This window comes from Pinus tabuliformis, chromosome J, assembly GCF_031772625.1.
Source record: "Pinus tabuliformis cultivar Carrire ecotype Pingquan chromosome J, CPIR1, whole genome shotgun sequence".
In the NCBI taxonomy this organism is placed as follows: Eukaryota; Viridiplantae; Streptophyta; class Pinopsida; order Pinales; family Pinaceae; genus Pinus; species Pinus tabuliformis.
Window position 1 is genome coordinate 85,180,791 of NC_142295.1, and position 27,239 is coordinate 85,208,029.

Here is a 27,239-nt window from a genome sequence, read left to right on the forward strand (position 1 = left end):
TTACACTGAGCCTTGAGGTGATGTTTGGAATATTATTGGTCTGGAAATACTTGAACCAGATTGTTTTTCACTATAATCACAGGATTTGGTAACTTTAAAAGGTATTTCTATGCATAATTATATGTTACTGTTAGTAATTTAAGGTATACTTACAATTTTATATTTGATCTGAATGTATGCATCATGCAGGGTTGGTTCTATTTTAAAAATGGTGACCGTTGGTTTGCTGACTTCTGGAAAGGAAAAGCCAATGGTGAAGGGCGATATTATTCAAGACATGGCCATGTGTTCTTTGGCCATTTTCAAGACAATATGCGACATGGAGAGGGCCTCTACATAGAATCAAATGGCACTAAGTATTACATACTTTAACAGATTTTGTTTCAGTTATATCTTCTTGCATATGAATGATTCTTAAACAATGTGTGAATCAGTGCCCTTGAATACAAGAAAAAATTTGATCCTTTGCAGAAAATTGAAAGAAAAATGAAGATACTAATTTGATAAGATGGCACTAAAGAAATTGTAAGTGTTACAAATATTACTATAAGTTTGTACTCCTATAGACCTATCATGTACCTATTTTTTAGGTAAGCAACACATTATATATTTTCCAATTTCTCACAGAGGGGTGTTGAAATTGTGTGGGCCAGTGAATTTTTCACCTCACAAAATTGCCACAGATCTACATCCAAAAATGTTTCAGCCCTAAGCTGAATTTGATTTCATTGAAAGCCATATCCAAACTTCCAAATCTGCAGCAAAATATCATAATAGATCACATACAGCATAAACACTGCAAATACATAAGCATTAGATCATTTCAGTAGCTATCGGAGAAATATCTAACTCACAAATCACATTTGGAAACTACATGAGAAATCAACAGCTAAACCAGCAGTAAAATCAGATCTGACAGTACATGGTAAGCATGTTAAATTAGCTTAGCATTCAGTCCAGCCATTCATTACATCAGCATAACAAATCAGCAACAAAATCACCCAAAACTAGATCTATATCCATCAGATCTGTAACATAACTCCTGGCAGCAAATACACCCTTTTCTATTTCACATGAAAGATGACCATAGTGCAATAAATCAGCTCATCCCAAGATAGAAATGCAGAACCCTTACAGCTTATCCCAGGTAAAGCTTCTTACAAGCATAGCAAACCCTAGCTTCATTTCATTCTCCAAAAGCTACATTAACTCATATGAAAAATCATATAGTAGGAGGTTACATTTTGTCTGTGCTTTCTTTGTTAGAAAATCGAAATGGCAGAAAGATTTTCTCTTGTTGATAATTACGTGTGATATCTTTGAGTTCTTATTATTTTTCTTATGTTCTTTTTTTTTTTTTATCTTAGTTTCATCAAGCAATTACCAAAAGAAAAACATGAAGATCAAGACAGATGTAGGCACTTTCCCACGGCTAAAACCCCTCTATAGTTGAAAACCTAGTCAAAAACTCTTCCTTTAGTGGATTCAAAATGAGATATACCAAAACCCTAGACCAAAGACCTTCCTCCTCCACCAAGTCAGCCTTCTAATAAGATATACCAATCTTCAATAGTCTCTTCTTGTCCAACAGCTACAACCTTATATCAACCCAGAAATTTCGGCCTCAGCCTTACCAGAATTTTGGCCTCCCAGCTTCTGCAGATTTTTGACCCCCTGCAACACTCCAAAACTTCGGACGTGTGGGATAGGAGAGAGAAATTTCGATTTCGAAACTTTTCCTTCTTGTCCCTTGAATTTTGTACCCTTTTCTTGCCTAGAAATTGTAGATCGAACTTGATGAATTGATGCAGCAAATGAGGTCGAGTTGCTGCCTTTATATAGGTGATTTTGTCCTTCAGTTAGGCTGACTTGTCCTTCTTTGAGGCTGACTTGGTGGAGGAGGCCTAGGATACCTAATTTTACATAAAATAAATTTCTTTCTTGACAAATGAAGCCCAAGAAGGGTCTTTGATATTATGAGATTGTAATGACTGTCCTAATTTAAAGAGTCCTTACCGAAACTGTAAAGATTACTGAAACTGTGAAACTGTATTAATTGATTTGATGGAGTACTTACCTGATCTGCTACGGCTGTTGCGATGAGGATGCTGCAGAACTTCTCTCGTTACCGAATGACCAAACCACCCAGCCGAACCGAGTATACCTGGATACTCAATCCAGTATGCCTCTCAACCGAAGCATACCGTTCCCCCGTGCCCAGAGACTTCAAACAAGTAAGGCTCAATAGTTCCGAATTATAAGCAGTATGGATAAATTTTCTCTCCTTCTTCCTTCAACAGCACTCTCCTTCTTCCTTCAACAGCCCCCGGTTCAGTTTTTCCAGTTTTTCCACTCACAGTCAATACAACCTTGTTCCTCCCTGAGACATAGAACACCCCCCCTTTTATAGCAGAGGTTCCTCCCTCTCTACGCATCAGTTCACCGCCTTTATGAAAGGATAAGATTTTGTTAGGCGGTGACCGCTTTGTCAAGATATTTGCCTTTAATAGAATCAGATCTTCACACATCGGATGGTGTCACTTTAATTTATGACAGATGGTACTTTAATTTAAATAGTATAAAACCATGATGATTTAAATATTACATATTATTTTATGTCTTATAAAATATCAAGTTTAATCATAAGGTTTATGGGTTTAGTTTTATTAGTACACATTTTGGGTTATATATGTAAACATATGAATAAACTCAACTATATTTCTTACTGAGTGTATATTTCTTCTATTTACGAGAATTAGGTATTTAATTTACACCTTTGATAATTAATTCATTTATCTTATATTTAGACATTCTCCATGAATAGTCGATATATATAGTCGATGTATATATATATATATATATTCATATACTAGTGCAATGTATATGATGCATGCATATGTAGCTATCATATGCATGCCTCACATGCATGCTAATATTGCCATGTTGTTCGTGATTTGAGATGGGTTGTTACATACACCCCTCCTTCAAAAGAACTTCGTCCCGAAGTTAAGGGTTTATAAAGTATATTGATAATTCCTTTAGAGTATGTAAGGATTGCATTATGTGATTGAATTTTCATTTATGATCGTGAGGACACTTTAAAATTTGAGATTTTGAACGCTGATAGATTTCTAATTTTAATGGTCATGCCTTGCCCAAACCAGGTTCCCAAGCTATTCTAAAATCATCCTATCCTTCCTAATCTCTTCCGCTCCCATCCTATCCGTCCTCTACTGGAGTATGCCATGGCGTCAGCTATACTGACCTAACCATGCATAAACTCTAAGGATGGCAGCGTCGACTATATCGACCTGATTTCCCAGTAGGCATCCGGCAATCATCATCACACGTCTAGGGGAGCGTGACTCGCACAATCCTCCCATGACCCCAGGTTTTAGAGGATAAACGGTGGGCAACACCTCCACCCCTCCCAGTAGAATCAGGGTTAATACCCTATCATGGAATCTCTTTGAGCCTTAATTGTTCTGAAGTTTCTGTCATCACGTGGTCATTTTGGTAACGGATTTTATCTGCAGTCATAAACACTTGTCCATGCATTTATAACATATGTAACAACCCATCTCAAATCACGAACAACATGGCAATATTAGCATGCATGTGAGGCATGCATATGATAGCTACATATGCATGCATCATATACATTGCACTAGTATATGTATATATATATATATACATCGACTATATATCGACTATTCATGGAGAATGTCTAAATATAAGATAAATGAATTAATTATCAAAGGTGTAAATTAAATACCTAATTCTCGTAAATAGAAGAAATATACACTCAGTAAGAAATATAGTTGAGTTTATTCATATGTTTACATATATAACCCAAAATGTGTACTAATAAAACTAAACCCATAAACCTTATGATTAAACTTGATATTTTATAAGACATAAAATAATATGTAATATTTAAATCATCATGGTTTTATACTATTTAAATTAAAGTACCATCTGTCATAAATTAAAGTGACACCATCCGATGTGTGAAGATCTGATTCTATTAAAGGCAAATATCTTGACAAAGCGGTCACCGCCTAACAAAATCTTATCCTTTCATAAAGGCGGTGAACTGATGCGTAGAGAGGGAGGAACCTCTGCTATAAAAGGGGGGGTGTTCTATGTCTCAGGGGAGGAACAAGGTGGTATTGACTGTGAGTGGAAAAACTGAACCGGGGGCTGTTGAAGGAAGAAGGAGAGTGCTGTTGAAGGAAGAAGGAGAGGAAATTTATCCATACTGCTTATAATTCGGAACTATTGAGCCTTACTTGTTTTGAAGTCTCTGGGCACGGGGGAACGGTATGCTTCGGTTGAGAGGCATACTGGATTGAGTATCCAGGTATACTCGGTTCGGCTGGGTGGTTTGGTCATTCGGTAACGAGAGAAGTTCTGCAGCATCCTCATCGCAACAGCCGTAGCAGATCAGGTAAGTACTCCATCAAATCAATTAATACAGTTTCAGTAATCTTTACAGTTTCGGTAAGGACTCTTTAACTTAGGACAGTCATTACAGAGATGAATAAGGACACTTGGCATAAACCCTAGAAGCCTACAATGGAGGCTTTGACCTAAAAGAATTGACTCAAGCATGAAGCCCATGCTTTAATAAGTGAATTTCTTTGATAATAAAATTTCTTTTTCCTTCTTTTAACAAATACATTACATCATGACTTAAATATAATTATGAAGACTGACACTAGTTACATTTTTCAACACTCCCTCTTAACTAGGGAGGTATTCATAATTACATATATATAGAGGTACATGGAAGATCTCAAAATGAACTACGAAGAGTTTTAGCACACTCAGTGTTGCGGACTAGAAACTTGACCAGGGTATTCTATCCAGGTGGGACTAAGGGGACTCAAGCTTTAGCCAACTCTAGGTACCATCAAGCTTTTAAGCTCTACCACCAACCCAGGGATCTAGGTGCGTATCTAAGGTCGAAGCTCCATGACCAATGCCACCCTCCCTCTTCGGGATCTAAACATCAACACATAGGTCGGCCAGATGTCCTCCCAAGCATTTTGCCATAAGATGTTTCATCTCTCCCTGTAAACTAAACCCGATATATCCATTTGTCCAAGTATGCTTCCAAAGTGTTCAACCTTCTTATGTAGAGATATCTCTGTACAAACACAACCCCAATCAATAATAAACTTTCAAATATATATATAAAAGTAAACACAAGCCTTCAGGGTCCTTGATCATCCTGATGCCACTTATATCATCATCAAGTTATCCATATACATCTTGTCGGAAGCTTTTTCTTCTTTTATTTCTTCTGCAGCACCTAATACAAACTCTGTGCTTCTCAAGTCTTTTGATTGCAACTTCATGAATCACGAACATTTATCTTGTAGTACTTTCATTTATTCTTACTTCAAGGTATTGTTAAAATTGGCAACTAGGGCCAAATTCCTCTTTGGGAAGCTACTTTGAAGAAGATAATTGTAGCATTGAATTACTCTTTTCGAGAGGAGCAAAATCGACCTAAATATCATCAAATTTGGAAAAGGGAAAATATGTTTTTGAGGTCAAGCCCCCACATGTGTAATTTATCAAGGTCGGCTTGGGGTAAATTAAATAAGTTAAAACTCTCTCCACGTCCTATAAATAGAAGTGACCTCCATCATCATTTGATATGAAATTGACCACTGCCCTAGGAGATCAATCATGGAGGACGAAGAGCGTGTTTTGAGTCATTTCTGTTTCTTATTCTGGTTTGGGTCATTGCAGGAAGAGGCCACATCCTTGATAAGGTCTTCTGGGCAAGTTTTGTGACTTTTTATAAGGAAAACCTTCCCTACAGTAGGTTGAGTTCTTCAAACAAGAGGCTGAGGCATTTGGAAGCATGTCTGGGCCAATTCGATGGGTAGTTAAGGAATGTTTTGGGCAGCGTACAACTTCTCTTGCTCGCCGCAGACCTATTTTGGAGAATGAAGGGTTCGGACCTGGGTTTGGTGGAGAATGAAATGCCAAAATATTAGCCTGGCCTGAACTGCACTCACTGTATGGAAGAGCTAGTTGTTTTGAGGACAATCTCATGGGTTTGCTGTTGTAGGTTAGGGTTGATGTGTACCCTAACCAGGTTTGTAATCAGCCCAGGATCAAACCGTTTTGGGTTCCTTATCATCGGCAAAGAAAGACACATTCATTGATCCAAGATTGAGCTCCTTTTGAAGAGAGTTTTGTAGCTGCTATTGACCACTGGTTAGGACAGAAGACCGAAGTGCAGACTTGACTGGTTTATTTCCTTAGCTTCTGGAGAGTGGTATTGTTCATCATATTGGCAAGTCAATATTGAATTTGATTGTACTCTCTCTCTCTCTCTATCTCTGTTGAACATTTGATATTAATAATAAGAAGATTGATCAAGGGTTTTCCCCATCTTGGGGTTTTTCCTTGGCTTGAGCCAATTTTTTGTGTCCTCTTGTCTTGGCTTGTCTTCTGCATTTATCATTTATGTTCTTTCTTCAGTTACTGTCAATGATAATGATTCATATAGTTGCTAATGGATTAATCTAGTAACTGACCTAAGCAAAGAACATGTTAACTAAAAAATTAACATGGTACCAGAGCACAGGTGAGGACAAGCCCAAGCAAGAGAAAACAATCACTGAGAAGTGTTGACAAGTCTCCATGGCCTTCAAAAGTCAGAGGCATATCTAGGACTGAGCTCCTGATGGAATTAAGTCAAAATCTGGGCATGATCTCAAGTCACAGTCATTGTGACTAGGCAGATTGTGGACTTTTTAGGGGCTTATAAACCGTAATTTGGAGGACCGTGGGGCAAATCGAATAGCCCACACAAAGCTGAGTTTATTGACTAAGAAAGCATAGTCCTGAGCATAGCTGAAGAGGTATGAAATCTCAATTTCAGATATCCAAATTTTAGGAGCACTGTAAATATAATAACCGATTTTTTTTTTTTGGGAAAATTTTGAAGTTGCAAGCAACTAAGTCCCATAAAGAGACCTAATACAAGCTATTAGGTTTGTCCTGAAGAAAATTAATTAAACTACAAAGTTGCAACATTATAAATCTGTGGAGAGTCCAAGAATTTGTAACTCAGCCTTGGGCCACATATATCTACACAGTCCGAGTATGCTCAGTCACCCTTGAAGCTGACTTGTTTTGAAAGCATGAGGAGTACAACAATGAAGGATAAAAAGGTGTTTCAGAAGAGAAGTCGCTTCCCTTGACTTTGAAATGAAGGTTAACCTCTAGCTCTGCATTGTTGATCCAAATGTCCGAATTTTTGAACATCTTCTCATCCTTGGTATGTACACTACAATCATGTTTGATCAATGAATTTATCAAAGTTTTGTGAAGGGTTTGTTCTAGTAAGGCACTCAAGGCCTTCCTATTCGCAACTATATCTATCCTAGAAGAAAAGAAATCTTCTGTTTATGATCCAAAACTATTTGGCATTGTTTGATACATATGCATCTATGAGAGCCCGCAAACAACAGTCTTCTCCTGTGTTTAGTCCAGAATCGACTTTGCTGAAAGGATATTTTGAGCATGAATCTGTACATAATCTTCTAAACGTGAGGCCCGAGCTTCTCTTCAAAATTTTAACCATTCAAGTCAGCCTTGAAAAGAAGCCTAGCTCACTTTCATCTCAATGGAACTTAACTCAAGCCTCTGTCATAAAGGGAGAAGAGCCGAGTCTCTTATTACATTTTTCAATGCATGAAGGAGACTCAGATCAATGGATTATTAGGCTTATCATCTCATAATTTAAGAAGGATCATTACCTTGGACCGCAGCCTAAAAGGATTAAAACACCTATTCATCTCACAGTGATGTATGTTGACCTGTGGAGACAGTATGACCACCTGGGAATGAGATCCATGATGTGTTCCTTCATCAGTGTCTTGACTAGCTCATATAAAGATACACAACTTGAGCTTCTTATATCAGTTAACCTGACCTTTGGCTCCCTGCTGAAAAATCTCACCCATGAAAATTCTTTAATCGGATTCATATTATTTGGAAGACTATTTCTTATCATGGAACATTTTCACTCAACCCTAATGCATGCCTAGGGAAACAGCTAAATATTTGTATGATCTACCAATCAATACTTCTGCAGCATTGCAAATCCCATCTAGATTGATTTTCTTATGTGACTCAACAGTTCTGAAGTATACTCTTGAATGATTACTCCTACTATGGTTTGTTTCAAACACTTGCATTCCTGCTTCAGATAAACCCTCGTACAAAATTATAATAAGATCCATTATCAGGGTAATGTGATGAGTTTTGTATTGATCAGAAATATGGGCCTTGATTTGTCCACAACACAGTGTATCACATCCTGAACAGTTGTGAAATGCATTAAGACCTTTCTAACCTCTGTTTGGGTGCCTTTTTGGATGTGTTGAACTTTGCAACATTGACAATTGGATATAGTTGGGCAGATCTTGTGAATTTGACTGTAGAGGTTATGGGCTCAAGCTTAACATTGAACTTGAGCTACATGAGGGTTGACATAAATACATTGAGGGTTTGACCTTGATGAAGTAATTTGCCTATGAACCATGCATAATATTGACCTTCCAGATGTCAACAACCTTGAAACAGAATGTGACCTCAATTGATAAATGTAGTGATGAAAAATGATTGCAGCAGTAAAACCTTGATAGCAGCAACCTTCTAATATGTGGCAGTTGTTGATTTTGGGTAGCATCGGACGTGCTCTAGCTCCGAAATTTTGTGGAGGGGCTAGAACACATGAGATCTCCAAGAACCCAAAATTGTTTGTTGAAATTACACCAGGATTGCATTTTATTAACATAAGTAATATTTTTAATGGGGTTCCTAAGTCTAAACTTAGGAAAAAAAAATATTAATGGGTATTAATGAAAATATGAGTGAGAAGCTTCTAAGCGACGAAGATCAAGTCTAATTTAATCTTAGCCGTTGATTAGAGACTTAATCTCGGCCGTTGATTCACCAACAGAAAAGTATAAGAGGAGGCTTGAGGGTCAGTTGGAGATACACTAAGTTGATCAGTCAGTTCGATTTTTCTGGGCCGTGGTTTGCTGAGAAAGTCAAACAAGTGATCTGAGTTGTAGTGAGAGGGGAAAAAGCAGAGAATTGGATCGGAGAGGAAGTTCTGAGCCAAAGAGTACATAGCAGAGAGGCAACTTGAGCATCAGGGAGGCAGCACAGAGGTCTACACAGCCCAAGAGGGGCTCACGTAGAGTTGAAACAGTCCAAAAGGGCTCTTGCAGTGGCAGTGCAGAGTATTCGTTAGTAGTCCGAGATTTTGTTGGAGAAGCGAGGTTCTAAGCTAGGAGGGCTAAACAACAGTCTTCATCCAGCAAATCGATCCAGCAGAAGGGGTGACGCAGTTCTCTAGAGGCAAGACGCTGGCCCATGCAGTGATTGCATAGGGACTTTGCAATGTTTGTCGGGAGGGTGTCAGATCACTCATTGGATCAGCTGTGACTTGGGGAGCGAGGTAAACCCTCAAATGTATTTCTTGTTGCTGTGATTTCTCTGTAAGGTTATTCAATGTGATTGGCAACCTGTTGTACTAAGATTCTGCTTGCTTAATAATAAAAACCCTCTATCTGTTGCACCGGTTTCCCAAGTTGGGTTTTTCCGGGGATGTTTTGTCCAAAAATAACGGTGTCCCTTGTGTGTTTGTCTCATATATTGTTTCAGTTTATGATTTGTATGTCAGTGTAGTTTGCAATAGTGTTTACATCACTGTTTATCTAATTAAATAACTTGTTGAATGAAATAACAAGTAGGAGATGTTAAACCAGTAACTGCAGTAGGATTTTTGTTTGTAAAGATTCAGAAATTTTCACAGTGGTGTCCCTGAAATTTATATTATAGTATATCCTTGGCATAAATTGTGACAACAATGACCTCTTCTTGACAGTAAAGATACTTGATGATGTGACATGTAATAATATTTTCTACATCAATAGGCCCTTTCAAGAAGTTGGATAGACTTAATAGGAAGTCTTGGAACCGTCAAAAGTTCAGAAGCCAAGAAAGAATACAGTAATGAAGGTTGCAATATGAGCAACTCTACTAGTGTCCTCTTTTAAAGATCATGGACTAGACACTTGTAGAGACATCCTTGATTTTGTTTGAATCATTGAAGGATGGTTGTATGGATGCAGATGCCTAGGACCTTCGTATAATGGATTGGTAGCAGTCATGAAGCAGCTGGATGATTGGATGATCTCATGGGAGGATTTCGTTATCTTGGTTGAAGAAGGACCGTGATGATGATTTTCTATCTGATTTGGAGCAAGCATTACTGTATATTTTTGACACAATTACAACATGATAAAGTCTAATCTTAAAGAAGAGGACCAAATTGATGAAGGTTGTATAACTAATTGAAGCAAGACTTTAAAGGGAGTCATAGGATCCCTGGTAAAATGTATGGTTGTCCATGACTCATGGACCAAAGAAATAATGAAAAGAAAAATTGTAGGTTGCAGATAGCTCAATGGTTATGATTTGGGCAAGGTCACTGTCCCGATATTTAGAGGGAGCCATGATTGAAAATGCAACCATTAATGATGTTTGTTTATCTATATAAGACTTCTAAAGCCAAGATGGAAATCCTTGATACACTATCTCCTACACTTAAAAAGCCTGATGAGATGAAGAAGTTGTTGATCCCTGGTTTTCTCACCTCTAAGTCAAGCTATGGATGTGCCTCATATATTGAATAGTTGTTTATGGTCAGAAAATCACTACTGGAATACAAGATTCCATGGATTTTCCAATGTTAACTAAGTTGGTAATGTGAAGAATGGAAAGAGCACATCTTTTGGAATCCACCTTTATCATGGATGAATCTAAGACTGAAGTTTGTTGCTTTGGGAGCACTATTGAGGCTGAATGTATAAAACAGCAAGCATGGCTTATTATGAAGCAATTTGGTTGAAGAAGCTCTTTAGTAAGCCTTTTGTGCACATGCTGGAAACCACCATTGTATATTACAGAATGGGAATCGTCCTTGAGAGAATTCCGTGTTCCACGACCTTTCCCAATACATTGTCATCAGATTCCACTTTATTTGAGATACAATACAGTGGGAAGCAATCAAGCTCCATTTCAGGATGGATGTGTCCATTACCAACATCCTCACAAAGCCTTTTTGTAAGGTCAAGACTATCTTCCTTCAAAGGGAGGCTAGAAGTCATGGTTAAACCCTATATGAGGGTCTCGGTTGAACATTGAGCTCTGGGAGCTCCTGGGGACTTGGGGTACTTCTTGGAGCTATGTGCAACCACAGGGTGAGTGGTTCACCTTCCCCTATAGGAACGTTGTGTATAGGGTGAGTGGTTCACCTTACCATATGATGCTCTGTGGTGATATATGCATAGGATGAGTGGTTCACCTTCTCCTATGGCATATAAGCAGGATGAGTGATTCACCTTCTCTTGCAAATACCCCAATGAGAGATGCATATAGGCATCTATCGGTTGTCACATGTGGACATGTCAGTGGGACGTGGTTCATCCTTTCCCCATGTGTAGGATCCCTCCTACGATTGTCGATTGACATGCATGTAGGACGTGGTTAATTCTTTCCCTACTCTCAGTGGTTTGCATGTGTGTAGGATGTGGCTTATCCTTTCCTTATGATGGTTGTGACATGTCACTGTAGGATGTGGTTTATCCTTTCCCTATGTGTGGTTGTGAGCAAGATGTGATTTATTCTTTCCCTGCTAAGTCGCATGACACGAGGACACGAGACACGAAGGACACGTAAATACGAGTATTCAATACGAAACACAGCGACGCGGAAACAGGACACGGGGGACACGTTTTATATATATATATATATATATATATATATATATATATATATATATATATATATATATATATATACCGAAATATAGTTTTTTATCCATATTAAATTGCAGGTTGCAGCTTATCTAATCAAATTAAAATATAATTACTTCTCAAAGTTCATAGTTCACTTTAAAAAAATAAATAGAATCAAAATTTACAACTTACAAGCACATAAGAAACTAAGTAGTAAGTACTTACTACTAATTATAAATTTAGAACTTAGATATTAAAACCATAAAATGCATATTTTCCATTAAGTCATCAAAATCAAAATGTATCACTGTTCAGTGTTTACAATGTACATAGATAGATCATAGATCATAGTAGATACTGACTCCTGAGAGAATGCCAATGGAAAATACAAAAGAGTAGATACAAAATAAGTAGGAATATCATAGCTCGGTACTGGTCCATGAGTCATGACTCATCACTCTATCAATAGTCCATGTCCTTTGGCTCTATGTCATAGTCACCATCACTGCCACTGCCATCTGACTGCACTCCATCCTCCTCCTCTATGCCCAATCCAGGATCTGCTGCTGCATTTGTTGGTGTGGAGGATGACCCCTCAAGATGTTGTGTCTCATCATCGAAAGTCACTGGCTCTAGCAGTGGGTCATTAAGATCCATGTTGGCTAATGCCAACTCAATACTGTCGTCCAAGCCCATATCATCAGGAAACACATCCCACATCTTTGTTTTTCCCTTCAACCACTCTTGTCTCTGCCTGTAAATAAGATGAAGGTTGGTGTGCACATACACCATTGTCTCCGCCCTAGATTGCTCAAGCTTGCTCTTTTTCAAACTATATAGATTCCCGTAAGTGCTCCAATTCCTCTCACAACAAGAAGATGAAGTAATTTGAGAGAGGACCCTCAAGGCTAACTGTTGTAGAATAGGGCATGCTGCCCCATGAGTTGCCCACCATGCATAGGCACTTTTGACCCCCCTATCTCCAAGTACATCATACCCCCCAAATCTCCTGGTGCCAGTGGAGAACTCGAAAGTAAGTGCTCTTAAATTCACCCTTGCAGAAATTATAAGACCAATGCACATTCCCTCCCGGACCAGTCTTTGGCACTTGCTTCTTGGTTACATACTTCCAGAGAGGGTATTTTTTTAGCTGTGCTTGTTGTCTTGCTGCAACAGCATCATATGTTAATGTTGGCTGAGAAACACCTACAGCTTCACTTGAAGCACTTGGGGCACTATGACCAAGAGAAGGTGAAACAGAAACACTTGGAGGGGGGGGACCACGAAAAGCACCGCCCTTCCTTTGACCTCTGCCGGCTGCCTTGGATGATTGAGCCATTAATCTTCTCACTGTTATAAAGTCCACACACCTTCACCTACAAAAAAAACAATTAAAGTTAAACAATTATAATTTATAATTTATAAACTTATAAAGTTAACTCAGAACTGTTATATGATTCAATATGTGCACACAGACAGTGAATGGGCAGTGAGTAATGGTATATCCACAACACTTAAATATTGGGGAAATATACCAGCCTTAAGGCTCATTTTACCACAGTAATTCAAGAGCAGATTTGTAATCAATGACATGAGTGAGCACTGAGCAGTGAACTGATACAAGCACATTTACCACAGTAATCTAGGACAAATTGTTACCATGAATAGTATGTTATCAAGAGTGTAATCACCACAATTAGTCAGTGATGTAATGATGAATTTCCAGCAGTGAAAGGGCCAGAACTAATTTCTGTCATCTCTTAAGGAGGCCACTTCATTAAAAAGGGGAGCTATCTAATATATGTTTACAGTCAGCTTCAGATGCAGGTTTGTCTTGGCCGAGTTCATAAACCAAGTGCTGTAGCAGCTTGTTAAAGAGGACAGAATTAGAGTAATCATCGAGTCTGGTTTCTTTTTACAGTAGGTAAGTGTTCCAATATATTCAAGAGAATTATCATATTCCTGTAGCAGCCTGGCAGTTAAGGAGGCCACATTGTACTCAAGGGAATCATCAAATTATCAATTCTGATTTTTCCTATCAGTTTCGAGGTTATCCCAGGTGTTGTTCTTCCATGGCACTGAAAGGTAGATTCAGGGAGCAGTGAACAGTACTTACAATTGAATGAAATGCACCAGCGTGACATGCCAGAGGTCTATTGTCAAACAATGATGAGATCATGTGATAATAGAGTGATATGATAAAGTTAGCACTAGCAGCCAATCAGCATGCCTATAGTGCTCTAAACAAAGTCAAGACACCAACATTCAAACCGCAGTCCAATGGCTAATCTTGCAATGCTCCAACTGACAAAACTGCATGAAATAGATAGTGAACAAAGGCATCCACAGTGAAGTTTAAAGAAAGATAATATATGTTAGGATAATAGGATTCAAAGCTTTGTCAACTGTGTTACCATCAGACAATGATGCACAGTACCCCAAACACTGGTCAAGATAACTGAAGTGTAAACAGAGCTTACCCACAATGAACGCTGCACCGGTTTACGGGCCGGTCTTGAACGCTGCACAACAATCGCACCAGCCGCACCACAATCTGCTCCAGACTCCTCCACACGACAGCTCCAGACAGCACAGGACGAAAATAACCCGCAAAAATCCATCGCGCGGCCTTTAAATTACACTTTTTGCAGCATACGTATTCAATCGGTCGAAATACGTTAGGGCCACGTTTTCAACAAACGAAATACGCGTTTTCGAAATTCAGGACACGACGAAAACCATAGAATACGTATTCAATTTTCCAGGACACGATAAAAACCGTATTCGACACGTATTAGGGCCGTTTTCGTGTCCAATACGTAAAATACGGGACACGGGACCCTGGAGGACGTGTCCTGTGACTTAGTTTCCCTGTTGTTGCCCCAACATACATCCTACCCATGTAGTTTGGGACTCATGGGAAGTACCTCTCATCTGGCCAATGAGTTGGGAAAAGTGGATAGGGACCATAGCACTACTGATGGACGCATCGTGTACTGTCGTACTCCCTATGACTAGGATGGATGGTCTTCAACAACTTGACTTGGGATCAAGTCTGATAGTGGTTCTACCCCCGAACTAACTTTTGTCAGTGGAGAGTGGTAAGGTCTTGTGACTCACTCTCTATCAATTCTTCTTCATTATCTATATGAGTGTTCAATAGAGTAGAGACGAGATGCAGAGATGGTACATGATGACAGGATGGCATAATGATGGATGGATTGGGAGGAATTCTCCCTAGTTGAGAGGGAGTGTTAAAATTGGAAACTAGGGCCAAATTTCTCTTTGGGAAGCTCCTTTGAAGAAGATAATTGTGGCGTTGAATTTGTCTTTTAGAGAGGACCAAAATCGACCTAAAGATCGTCAAATTTGAACAAGGGAAAATATGTTTTTGAGGTCAAGTCCCCACATTTGTAATTTATCAAGGTCGTCTTGGGGTAAATTAAATAAGTTAAAACCCTCTCCACGTCCTATAAATAGAAGTGACCTCCATCATCACATCTTGTTTTTCTTCTCTCTAGAATTGGCCGTTGCCCTAGGAGTTCAATCGTGGAGGATAAAGAGCATGTTTTGAGTCATTTTTGTTTCTTATTTTGGTCTGGGTCATTGCAGGAAGAGGCCACATCCTTGATAAGGTCTTCTGGGCAAGTTTTGTGACTTTTTATAAGAAAAAACTTCCCTACAGTAGGCCGAGTTCTTCAGATAAGAAGTCGAGGCATTTGGAAGCATGTTTGGACCAATTCGATGGGTAGTTAAGGATTGTTCTGGGTAGTGTACAACTTCTCTTATTGGCCACAAACCTAATTTGGAGAATGAAGGGTTCGAACCTGTGTTTGGTGGAAAAAGAAAGGCCAAAATATTCGCCTTCCCTGAGCCGCACTCACTGTATGGAAGAGCGAGTTGTTTTGAGGATAGTCTCGTGGGTTTGCTGTTGTAGGTTAGGGTTGATGTGTGCCCTAACCAGGTCTATAATCAACCCAGGATCAAATTGTTTTGGGTTCCTTATCATCAACAAAGAAAGCCACATTCATTGATCCAAGATTGAGGTCCTTTTGAAGACAATTTTGTAGCTGCTATTAACCACTAGTTAGGACAAAAGACCAAAGTGCAAACTTGACTGGTTTATTTCCTTGGCTTCTGGACAGTGGCATTGTTCATCATATTGGCAAGTCAATATTGACTTTGATTGTACTCCCTCTCTCTCTTTCTCTGCTAAACATTTGATATTAATAATAAGAAGATTGATTAAGGGTTTTCCCCATCTTGGGGTTTTTCCTTGGCTTGAGCCAGTTTTTTGTGTCCTCTTGTCTTGGCTTGTCTTTTGCATTTATCATTCATGTTCTTTCTTCACTTACTGCCAATATGATAATGATTCATGTGGTTGTTAATGGAAATGAAATGGATTGATAATTGGGCTAATGGATTAATCAAGTAACTGACCTAAGCAAAGAACATGTTAACTAAAAAATTACTAGGTATTCATTGTCATAATATGCCCTCCCTATCAACTGGGGAGATATACCCTTTCTTCTATCCAGGCTCCCTCTTAACTTAGTGAGATCAACCACTTCTTTCTTTTGTAACATCAGAGAACCTTTCACGGCTTCATTCTTTCTTATGGCATCAAGGTCATCTTGATCATCATCATTTATATAACTTCGTTCATCATGCTTATTATTGTCATATGAACATCTTCATCATCTTGAAGATTATGTACCTGCAAAACCTTAATAGCAAGTACAACAAAGTACAAATATACAAAAGCATGAAGTTAATTAAATCATATTACTATAATTGAAGTATCCAAACATTCAAACTTTAGGCACCAAATACCTAAGCCTAGTTAGGTTCATAATCAATAAGAGACATACTAAACTTCAATTTCTATCTAGGGTTTTGTCACAAACCCCTAGACTTTATCATCGAGACACAAAGCCTTAGATATCGACAATTCAATCAAATTACAATCCAATCATAGTACTATACATCTAGGGCTTCAATATTACTTTCAGAATTGTATGACAGACTCTACTAGGATTTGTTGCAAACCCTAGGTTTTATATCAAATCAAATTCATGAAAACAATATCATTATCTCCTACAATATCAATCTCGATGAGGGTTTTGTTACAAACCTTAGATTTTACAAATCAAAACATCAGGATCAACAATTAAGTTAACATACCCACTTATATATAGGATTTCATAATTATGTACTAACAATATCTACTAGGTAAGCATTAATACATCAAAGTTAGATATACAACAATTTTCACCAAGCTAGGGTTTCGATCAAACATACGAAGATACACCTAGGGCTACATTCCTAGGATCTTACAATAACTATTATAAAGGTTTTGTTCATAAACCCTAATTCAGCAAACCCTAAATATCTAGGGTTTCAATATACAATTTAGACATTCACAGAAAACCCTAAAGGACTAGGGTTTCTAACATTATCAAAACCCTAAACATCACGAGAATGGGATTTTAGACTTTATCAATAACCTCTAAGAAAACTAGGATTTTTTAATCAATATTGACATACCCTTAGCAACAAGAGGTTAGACTTTTATAGGGAACCCTAAAGGTTAGGGTTTCACAAGAATGATCAAAATGATAGTACGACAAGGTTAGATTTAATATAATGATTAATCACACTAACAAGAATCTTTAAGATTCAAAACCCAAGACATAACGATGTCAATGATGTAAAGCAAATCTCAAAAGAGAATGCACATACCTTTTCTATGAAGAGAGCCTTGTAACAAAACTTGTAGATTAAGACATACCTTGAATTGTTCTTTTAACAAACCTTGTAGGACATCAAATCAGAACTTCTTCCATGCTTCAAGTCTATCCTTTGAAGTCTCCTCAATAATCTTGTGTTATTTAGTAAGCTTTCTTAACCAAGGAAAATATAAATAAAAGGTTATTAGCATATAATATAAACAAATCTTGATATGAAAGGGAAACCAAATATAAGGAGGAGACAAAGAACAAGATACTTATCTTTTGGTAAAATGGTGAAGGCTCCCTCTTAATCCAATCTCGAGGGATAGCTATAACTCATTAAAATAATTCAAAATTGTTCTAACAAGACATGTTAGACTTCTAAACTCTAGAAATCAAAACATAAAGGAAAACAATTCAAAACTTAAAATAGAAGACTAAGAGAGATATGTGTGAGAGAGGGCTAGTAGTATAAGTCCTTGACTTCCGATTATTCAGTCTTGTTCTTCTTGGGTGGTGCTTCATCGATAACATTTGCTTGATCCCTATCTCTCTTCTTATTCTTTGGATTCTTCGGACATTGATTTTTGTAGTGGCCCATCTTGTGACAATTGTAACATTCAATCTTGGATAGGTCAACTTTCTTCTTTGGTCCTTTGAACTTCTTGAAGGTTCCCTTTTTCTTGTGATGAGCAAAATAGGCATTAGAGGTATTTTCTTCTTCAACTTCATTCTTGTTCATTACTAATGATATTCGAGCTTCTTCTTGACTGCATGCATTCCACATTTGTTCAAATGTTGGAGTATCCTTCCAACTGTTAAGTCCTAATGTTAAGGCACTCCAAGATTTTTTTAGCCCTAGAAGAGCAGTAATTACGAGCTACTTTACTGGGACAACTTCATCTATTGCATGGATTTCATCTCTGATTCTAGATATCCTTATAAAGTAGGATGATACAGTATCATATTTCATAATCTTAATAGTGCTTAATTCATTCCTGAGGCTTGCTATTTGGCCAATGTTCTTGATGGTGAATAATTTGGAGACAACCTTATACATTTCTTGAGCAGAATCTATGTTGGATATGTATGGAATTAGGTTGTCCCCAACGCCATCCACTATTAGGTTCATAGCCAGGATTTTGGTTTCTTTTAACTTTGTTTCCTCTGCTTCATCTGTAGGCTTCTTGATTTTTCCTTGAACAAGATCCATAACTTTGTTCTTTTCAAGGATGAGACCTATCCTCTTTTTCCACGCCCTGGAGTTGGGGGATCCTTCTAGTTTGTTTTCTCCCTTCATTGAGTTTGACATAGTTCCTGTAAACAGTAGGCTTATCTCTTTATATGTTCCCTTTTCTTTAATGACCTTCCTTTGATCTTTTTCTTCTCAATAGATCTTCAACTTGCCTTTTTCTTCCTTCTTTACCTTAGCTCTGAAACCATGTTAGAAAATCAGAAAGGTAGAAAGATTTTCTCTTGCTGGTAATTACTTGTGATATCTTTGAGTTCTTATTATCTTTCTTATGTTGTTCTTTTATTTTAGTTTCATCAAGCAATTACCAAAAGAAAAACACGAAGATTAAGTACACCAGATGTAGGCACTATGCCAGGGCTAAAACCCCTCTATAGGGGAAAACCCAGTTAAAAAATATTCCTTAAGTAGATTTAAAATAAGATAGACCAAAACCCTAGACCAAAGACCTTCATCCTCCACCAAGTCAACCTTCTAATAAGATACAACAATCTTCAATAGTCTCTTCTTGTCCAATAGCTACAACCCTATATCAACCTAGAAATTTCACCCCCCAACTTTACTAGAATTTTGGCCTAGCTTCAAATTTTTAACCTCCCAGCTTCTGTAGAATTTTGCCCCCTGCAACACTCTAGAATTTTGTACATGAGGGATAGGAGAGAGAAATTTCATTTTCTTTTGCAAGATAATGACCTCCTTCTTTGCTAGATTTTCCTTCTTGTCCCTTGAATTTCGTACTGTTTTCTTGCCCAAAAATTGCAAATCAAACTTGATGAATTGATGCACCAAAAAAGGTCGAGTGGTTGCCTTTATATAGGTGATTTTGTCCCTCAGTTAGGCCGACTTGTCCTTCTTTGAGGCCGACTTGGTGGAGGAGGACTAGGAGACCTAATTTTACATAAAATAAATTTCTTTCTTGACAAATGAAGCTCAAGAAAGGTGTTTTATATGATGACATGAACAACGACACTTGACATAAACCCTAGAAGCCTGCAATGGAGACTTTGACCTAAAAAAATTGACCCAAGCATAAGACCCATGCTTTACTAAGTCAATTTCTTTAATAATAAAATATCTTTTTCTTTCTTTTGACAAATACATTACATCATGACTGAAGTGATGAGAACATTTCAAGTGATGAATGGCAATCAATATAAGTGGGGATAGGAGGAGAGTGATCAAGAAGTAACAAGGAGATGGCACGAATGAAGGATGAGGGAGTTGTTGTTCTGTGCAGAATTTGGATCCGTGGACTAGCTTGATGCCAGATGAAGCGATCGAAGATGGAGGGAGATGCACATCTGTGCCAGATCTGGTTATGTCTTGGGAAATTGAATGAAGGACAAGGGAGTTGCGGTCCTGTGTGGGTTCTGGATCCATGGGTAAGCTTGTTGCCTAATGAAGTGATCGAAGGTGGAGGGAGGCGTAGATCTGAGCCGGACCTAGTTCTGTCTTAGAAAATCGAACACCTTGAACAAAATACAATGACTGGACCTTCTCTAACCACAAATGAGGCTTTACACAGATCTAATAGTCGATACTCAACTAATGCAGTGGCAGACTATCCTTATGGAGTGATCCCAATAGTAGATCCACGATCCAACCAATGATACTAGGATATTATCATCTATCTGAAGGTTCTGAGTAGTCGAAAGGGAGGACCAGAGTTGGATCTGTGGTTCAGTCCGATGGATCGAAGGTTCTTTCTAATTGATCTAAGGTCTCCAGTGGTGTGGATCTCGATTCCGAGTTTGTTCTTTATGCTCCAACCTCCTCAAAGCCTCACAGATTTGTATTTTAAGCCAGATCCAGATATTGACTCTTACGACGGTTAGGAAAGGATTTTGGATCTAGAGTCACAAAGATCTTTTCAAATATTTATCAAAACTCGGGAGGGAAATCAAATCTTTTTTTGGTGTAGGCCTCTGCAAGGGTTATTTCTATGAATCAAAACATCCTACATTCCCTAGGGTATCCGATCTTGCTTCGAAGCTTGATATGCAAAGGAAAATCGATGCAGGATGAATTGAAACTCCCAAGACTATAATGTCACCCCATCATCTTCCATCTTTTTAAATCTACAACTTTGTGGAGGATCTTCTGGATCGAGAAAGAAAATGGGTGTAGGGGGTGTTACTGGATTGAGTCTTCCCAAAGGAACAACATTGAATCAAGGAGCTTCGTCTTTCAAAGCTATCCTAAATGGAAAACTGGCTACATTCCCAAATCTAGAACAGTCACACAATATCCCCAGTCCCTATATTGTGGAACAGTTGAATCATGTTTTGGCATTGACTGTAGATCTACTAGAACAAATGTTTTTCTCACAACATATGAAGCTCAAGTTGTGATATGTCGATTCAATAGTTTATGGCCGAAGACAATGGTTCTTTTTCACTAGATCTTCACAAATTGGTCAATAAACTGTGAGATCCACCTCTGCTCCAAAGGCTTCTTCATAGTTAAGTTTGCGTCATCAAAGGCAATAATATATTTAGCAAGAAGGTCCATGGTTCTGGGGATCTACTGGACCTTTTTTTACTCCCTGCTTCCAAAATTTTGAAGCAAATACAATGGTAGTATCAAGAATGCCGGTTTGGGCTAGATTGCATAATCTCCCACTGCATTTCTGGCATCATAATGTACTAGAAGGCATTGGGAATCTCTTAGGGTGATTCATAAAGACAAACACACAAAGAGTTGAAGAATGAATCTACACTTTCGCCAGAATTTGTGTGGAGGTGGATCTTAGCAAAAGATTGCCGAATCGCATCATCCTGACTCATCACAAGCAGGTTTGGTCACAGTTTCTAGATTTTGAAAACATGACTTTTAGATGCAGAATATGTAGACAGACAAGACATCTACAAAATTCATGTCCAGAGGTCAAGAAAGAGCCACAAAGGAAGAAGAAATCAGGGAAACAACCCAAAGGATGGCAATTTACTCAGCATTTGCTCAAAGATGAAGTGGATCGAGAAGACATGGATCCCATTTCCAATGAAGAAATCCAAAATCCATAGGAAAATGTAGAAAAGAAGGAAACAAATCATGAAGTGTTAGCAAATGCAGTTCCCACAGCATAGTAGGAAGGGAGACCTGAGTCTAAGGAATTGGGAGGATACAAATGTCAACATGTTTCAGATATCTTGGACTCAGAAAAGAAAGTTCCAAAAAATGGATTAGGAGAACTAGCTAGCTCTTGTATCTACTACTCTATCTCAAGGAGAACGGTGCAAAGTAGAAAAGAAGAAATGGAGGAAAGGGTAACCTATTTTTCTTTAGTTTATATGTATTGGCTCTGTGATCACTAGCCTTGATTGGCTTGATGAATGCTTTACAAGCATCTACAGCATGTAATTGTGTTTTCATTAATAAAATTACGATTTTTCCCGGGGGAAAAAAATACATTACTTCATGACTTAAATATAACGAAGTGATATGCTCCTCTTTCCATTCCTAGAGTAAGAGAATGAGTGAGTTACTAGGTAAAACTTTAACCCTTGACTAGGTGCACAAGTAGGGCACTATACATGTGCCCGCTAGGTAGGAACATGCCCATAAGTGCCATCTTAGTGGTAGACATATTTTTATGTGACACCACATGTTTTTATGCACTCATGAGTGCCAACTCATCCACCCCACATATTCTTGAGCAACACTATATATTTTTATGTGACAATTGTTCATGTTACCACAAAATCTAGAAGGCCTCAGAGAGGCGAACCCTACAAGACAAAGAGCTAGACTAAGTGCTAACAATGGGACAATGGCCCATTATCACCTCAGCCAAGGTTCACCTCATTCAAGAGAGAGATTCTATAATGGTTCAAGGCTTCAAAGAAGCAAAAACGTTCTCAAAGAAAATCCCTACAAAAGGAAGGCTCAATACTTTGGGTTTTGAGATTTTTCGATGGTGATAGGTATTCACAAAGTCAGGGTGTGGGAGAAAATGCTTCTTATGATCTACTTCAATAAGTACTAAGCTCATACAACCTTCAAGGAAGTCCTCAAGTTGATGGGAAAAGAACTAGGGTTTCCCTCTTGTAGCAACTCCTAGAGAAAGAGATTTTATGGATGAAATTTGAGTGGACTCCCACCAAACTTGGAGAATAGGTAGCCTAGACCCTAAGATTAATGTTTAGGCTCTCAAATCACCAAAAAGCCTCCTCCCTAAAATTTCCCTACAAGCCCTAGATTTTCTTCCTAGCCTTTAAAGGATTGATTTTAGGGGAGAAAATTTAAGATTGATCACCAATGACTTGGTGTAGTGCCTTGTCCTTTGGGCATATGGAGTCAAAGATGAAATAGATAAGCTAGATCCTTTCCAAGGAGGCTAAAAATTGATGCCCTAGGTGTTGTTGTCACCCAAACTGTGTAGGCACTATGCGACAAAGCTCAGGGTGGGGGCTGTCACTCTGATCCCCGCCCTCTCCATTCTAGTTGTCTCCCTACAACAAGCTATGTGGGGTAGTCCCTATGAAATGTAAATATGAGAGACATGTTTGTAACCAACAAGTCCAGGAGACACAACTAAATGGCCTAGCCACTTGGTTGAATTGGTAAGTTCTTTAAAGATTAGATTAGATTTATCTTGGAAGACCAATGCCTTGAATGGAGTCAAATACTTGCTTATACAATTAATTACCCAGTAACCGGATGAACAATTGTTGCTTAAAAGATGTTTCACTACCCTAAATGAGATGCAACTCCTACAAACTAGGTGAGATGCAAAATCTTGGTTAATTTTAGATTATATGCCTATTCTAAGTGTGTCATTTCCCTTCACTGTTTTGAAGCTAGTCTCTAGAGTAGGTCATGAGAGAAAAACCGGGGGGAAGCAAACTGAGGCTTGGTTAACGATACCTCCCCTGGGATTCTAACCACCCAATGCCTCTGGCGTTGCAGAGACTGTGGCTCTGACGACTGCAAGGTCGCCGTGATAATCATTAAAGAGTTTCTAGACTTCTCAAGCTAGATGAGACAGGTGGACCTTTCTCTTTATCAACCAAGCTTAAGCTTGGAAGTAAATTAATGCAAGATACCAATCCTTGTATGCAAGTGCAAGAGATGGATGAGTGGTCCTAAGGTGAGATCGTTTAATTACTTAATTATTAAATTATAATGATCTTTCAATTACTAACAATGAAATACTTAGACAATTAGATGAACAACAATCTCAACCACAAGAGAAAAGTGCTTAAACTTAACGGTGCCAAAAAATGTGACTAGTAATACCAATAGACAAGATCGATGCTACATTGATACAATTAACAACTTGAAGATTTAGATATACAATTAGATTCTTTTATCACACTTATGATTAAACTTGATTATGAAATCCACAAGAGATATCTAATGAGCAATGAATCCACTTATCTAATGACAATGACATCAATGAGAGATCAAGAGCATAAATCCATGATATCACTTAGGGCTATCTTGCCAATTAAATCAATCAATTATTAACTTGATTATAGCATTTATGTGTGAGGATGCAAGAGTGAAATTAGATGTCAATGACTAGAATTAGATGTCAATGCACAATGTTCTAGCAATTAAATTTCTAGAGATCCAAATACTTTAAAACACCATGAAATTTAATGACAAGAGTGAAATTAGATGTCAATGCACAATGTTCTAGCAATTAAATTTCTAGAGATCCAAATACTTTAAAACACCATGAAATTTAAATGTTGATCAATTCCAATCCTAGAATTAAAATGGTTTATTCTTAGTAACTCAAATCTAGGAAAATTTACCACTTTCCTATAGTTAATCTTTGGATAAAAAATTTCAAGCTTGTTTAACTATAGAGAAATAAAAATGTTGATACCACAAAAGTTCTCTTTTAGATTTTATCCTTAGCACAAAAAGACACCAAGAAGGAATTAAAAATTGACAAATTTGATTAGTCCTTAGGAAAACTTTTTCAATGTGCTAAGTTTTATGAAAGTAGACTTAATGTGGCAAATATTTTTTTTTAATGTGACCCAAAACTGAAAATCAAAATTGCTTAATTAAATTTAAATTTTTATGGGCAATGAGCCACAAAAAAAATTAAAGTATGAAAGTTTAAGTTCTTTCTAAGTTGCAGGAAACGTGGCCCTAGGGGGCATTTCGCCAGGGGAAACGAAACGAAACGCGTTTCCCCGTACCGTACGGCCTGGAAATGCGTTTCCGGCCGTACGGCCACGTTTCCCGAAACGGAAACGTGGCCGTACGGCCGGAAACGTGTTTCCAGGCCGTACGGGCCACGTTTCCCCCAAAAAAACATTTGTTTTTTAATTTTTTTTTTTTCTAATGTAGATCTCTTACATTTGTTTGCCCTAGTGTTGATATGCAGTTCATGGTAATGTTAAATTCTTAAAGTAAAAGTGATATTCTCCTTTATTTTTCATTTTCATCATTTTACTTAAATTTTTAACATTACCATGAAATGACTCAGGATGTTTGAGAGTGGTTTCGCCATCATTGGATTTCATATGGAGAAAGTAGAATTTTAGATCTTACTCAAAATCCAGCAGACTTATCTGTTTTTCAGGATTTCAGGATTGGGGGGATTTCAATGTTTCCATTGGATTTTATCATGTACTAGGGTATGGAACTTGTATTTAATCGAGAGAACAAAGCCCTCTATGCAGGGGAGACTCCCAATAATCAAGAGAATGTAGGGTACTAGGGTATGAAACTTGTATTTAATCAAGAGCACTAAGGTCATTCGACTATGTAGGAGGAGACTCCCAAGCAACCACGAGACAAAAAATTAGAAATTTCTCATGGTTGATTTTGAATATTTCTATTTTCATTATGTGATTATTCATGAGTAAATGTGATGTAAATTTAGATACTTATAGTCTATGCATTGACAATTGACAATTTTATCATAATGTAATAAATTAGAATGTATCATATATGCTTTATGATTGCACATATTTCTTAAATTCCTAATATATATATATATATATATATAGATATTTGCGTTTCCCCGTTTCCAAAATTTGGGGAGGTCGCGTTTCGTATCGCTTCCCGTTTCGGAAACTCGTACCCGTTTCCCCGTTTCGTGCAACCTTGAGTTCTTTGATTTAATTTATTTGTAATTTCAAAGTCACAAAAGTAAAATTTTTGTGATTCTCTTAATTTTTTAAATTTTTAAGTTTTAGAATTTTTTAAATCAAAATCATAAAAATGAAAAACGTGACTTAAATCTAACCAAAGAACCCCCCCCAAAAAAAAGAATCAAATTATAAAAAAGAAGAACTAACCTAAAACTTAACCATATACACTAAACAAATGAAAAAAAGAAATTGAAAGGTGTTTTGGTTGTGTTGTGTTTGTAGGTCTGCAACAGCGAGCAACTGGATGATAGCGATGAGGGAGGAAACGTAGAGCTGGAGGAGTGTACGTGGAGTTGGACGGAGCAAGAAAGAAGAGCGATGGCAGCATAGAAGAGAATCGCGGGTTAGGGAAAGCGAGCGCTGTGAGGAGAAGAATGAGATTGCGAGAGAGAGTTTAGACAACGGATTTGGAGGGGCAATGAAGAGGCTGCGGGTCAAGGAGTGAACGTGGATCTGGAGCTGTAGCTGCGGGCTAGAGTAGGAGCAACGAAAAAGAGGGGATAGGCTGCGGAAATGGGAAGAGAAAAACACAGGTATCAGACAACGAAGGCAAGGAGCTTAGGCAGAGTGGAGAGGGAGAAATATGGATGCGGGTTAGGGATGCAGAAATGAAGATGCAGTGTAAGAAATTTTTTGAAAATTTCCAGAGAACATAAAAACGTAGAGAATAAACCCAAGGCAAAAAAACAAATCTAAAAATTTTTCGTTGAAAACCCTAGGCAGCAAAAAATGATTTCGAAAGCCTCAGGGAGACAACCCAGAATAATGAATTTCACACTTTTGCTTCAGATTTATCAATGAAACCCTCGTAAAATTATCTCCAGATTAAAGAAAAAAATTAAAACCCTGGACTGCTAAATAATGCCCTTTCAAAAACTGGTTTTGAGGCCAGATCTTACCCTCTAGGGCCTAAATTTGGCTTCAAATCAAATGTGACTCTCAAATGTGCAACCTGTACCTGAAAAAACAAACACCCAGGACCCGGATATACAAAAATAAATAAAACCCCAAAAACCCAAATCAGAAAAATTAAAAAATTTGCAGATCTATGCACAGGAATAGCAGATCTACTAGATCTGGCGAGTGTGAGTCCAACTCCGCTCCCAGATCTGATAATCTAAGGCTCTTAACAGCCAGATTTATCAATTTAGCACAGAAAAAATTAAAATTTTAAATTTAAAAGGAGGTGCTTAGCCTAAAACCCTTCATGCATCACCAATAAAAATCTTATGATAAGCTCGAAATCAAATCAAGCTAGGCTCTCCAGAAAATACGAATCGGGAGTTGGCTGGTC

At 37.9% G+C, this 27,239-nt stretch overlaps 1 protein-coding gene across 2 annotated transcripts in view; it reads left to right on the forward strand.

Moving 5' to 3' along the window:
• The window catches only part of LOC149225628 (protein ACCUMULATION AND REPLICATION OF CHLOROPLASTS 3, chloroplastic-like), a 514,713-nt gene that overhangs the window by 425,845 nt on the left and 61,629 nt on the right, over positions 1 to 27,239 (forward strand). For both annotated transcript variants that reach the window (XM_089377212.1, XM_089377213.1), the window contains exon 13: positions 190 to 356. In XM_089377212.1, the coding sequence (XP_089233338.1) occupies positions 190 to 356 (167 nt within the window). The remainder of the gene's footprint in view (positions 1 to 189; positions 357 to 27,239) is intronic.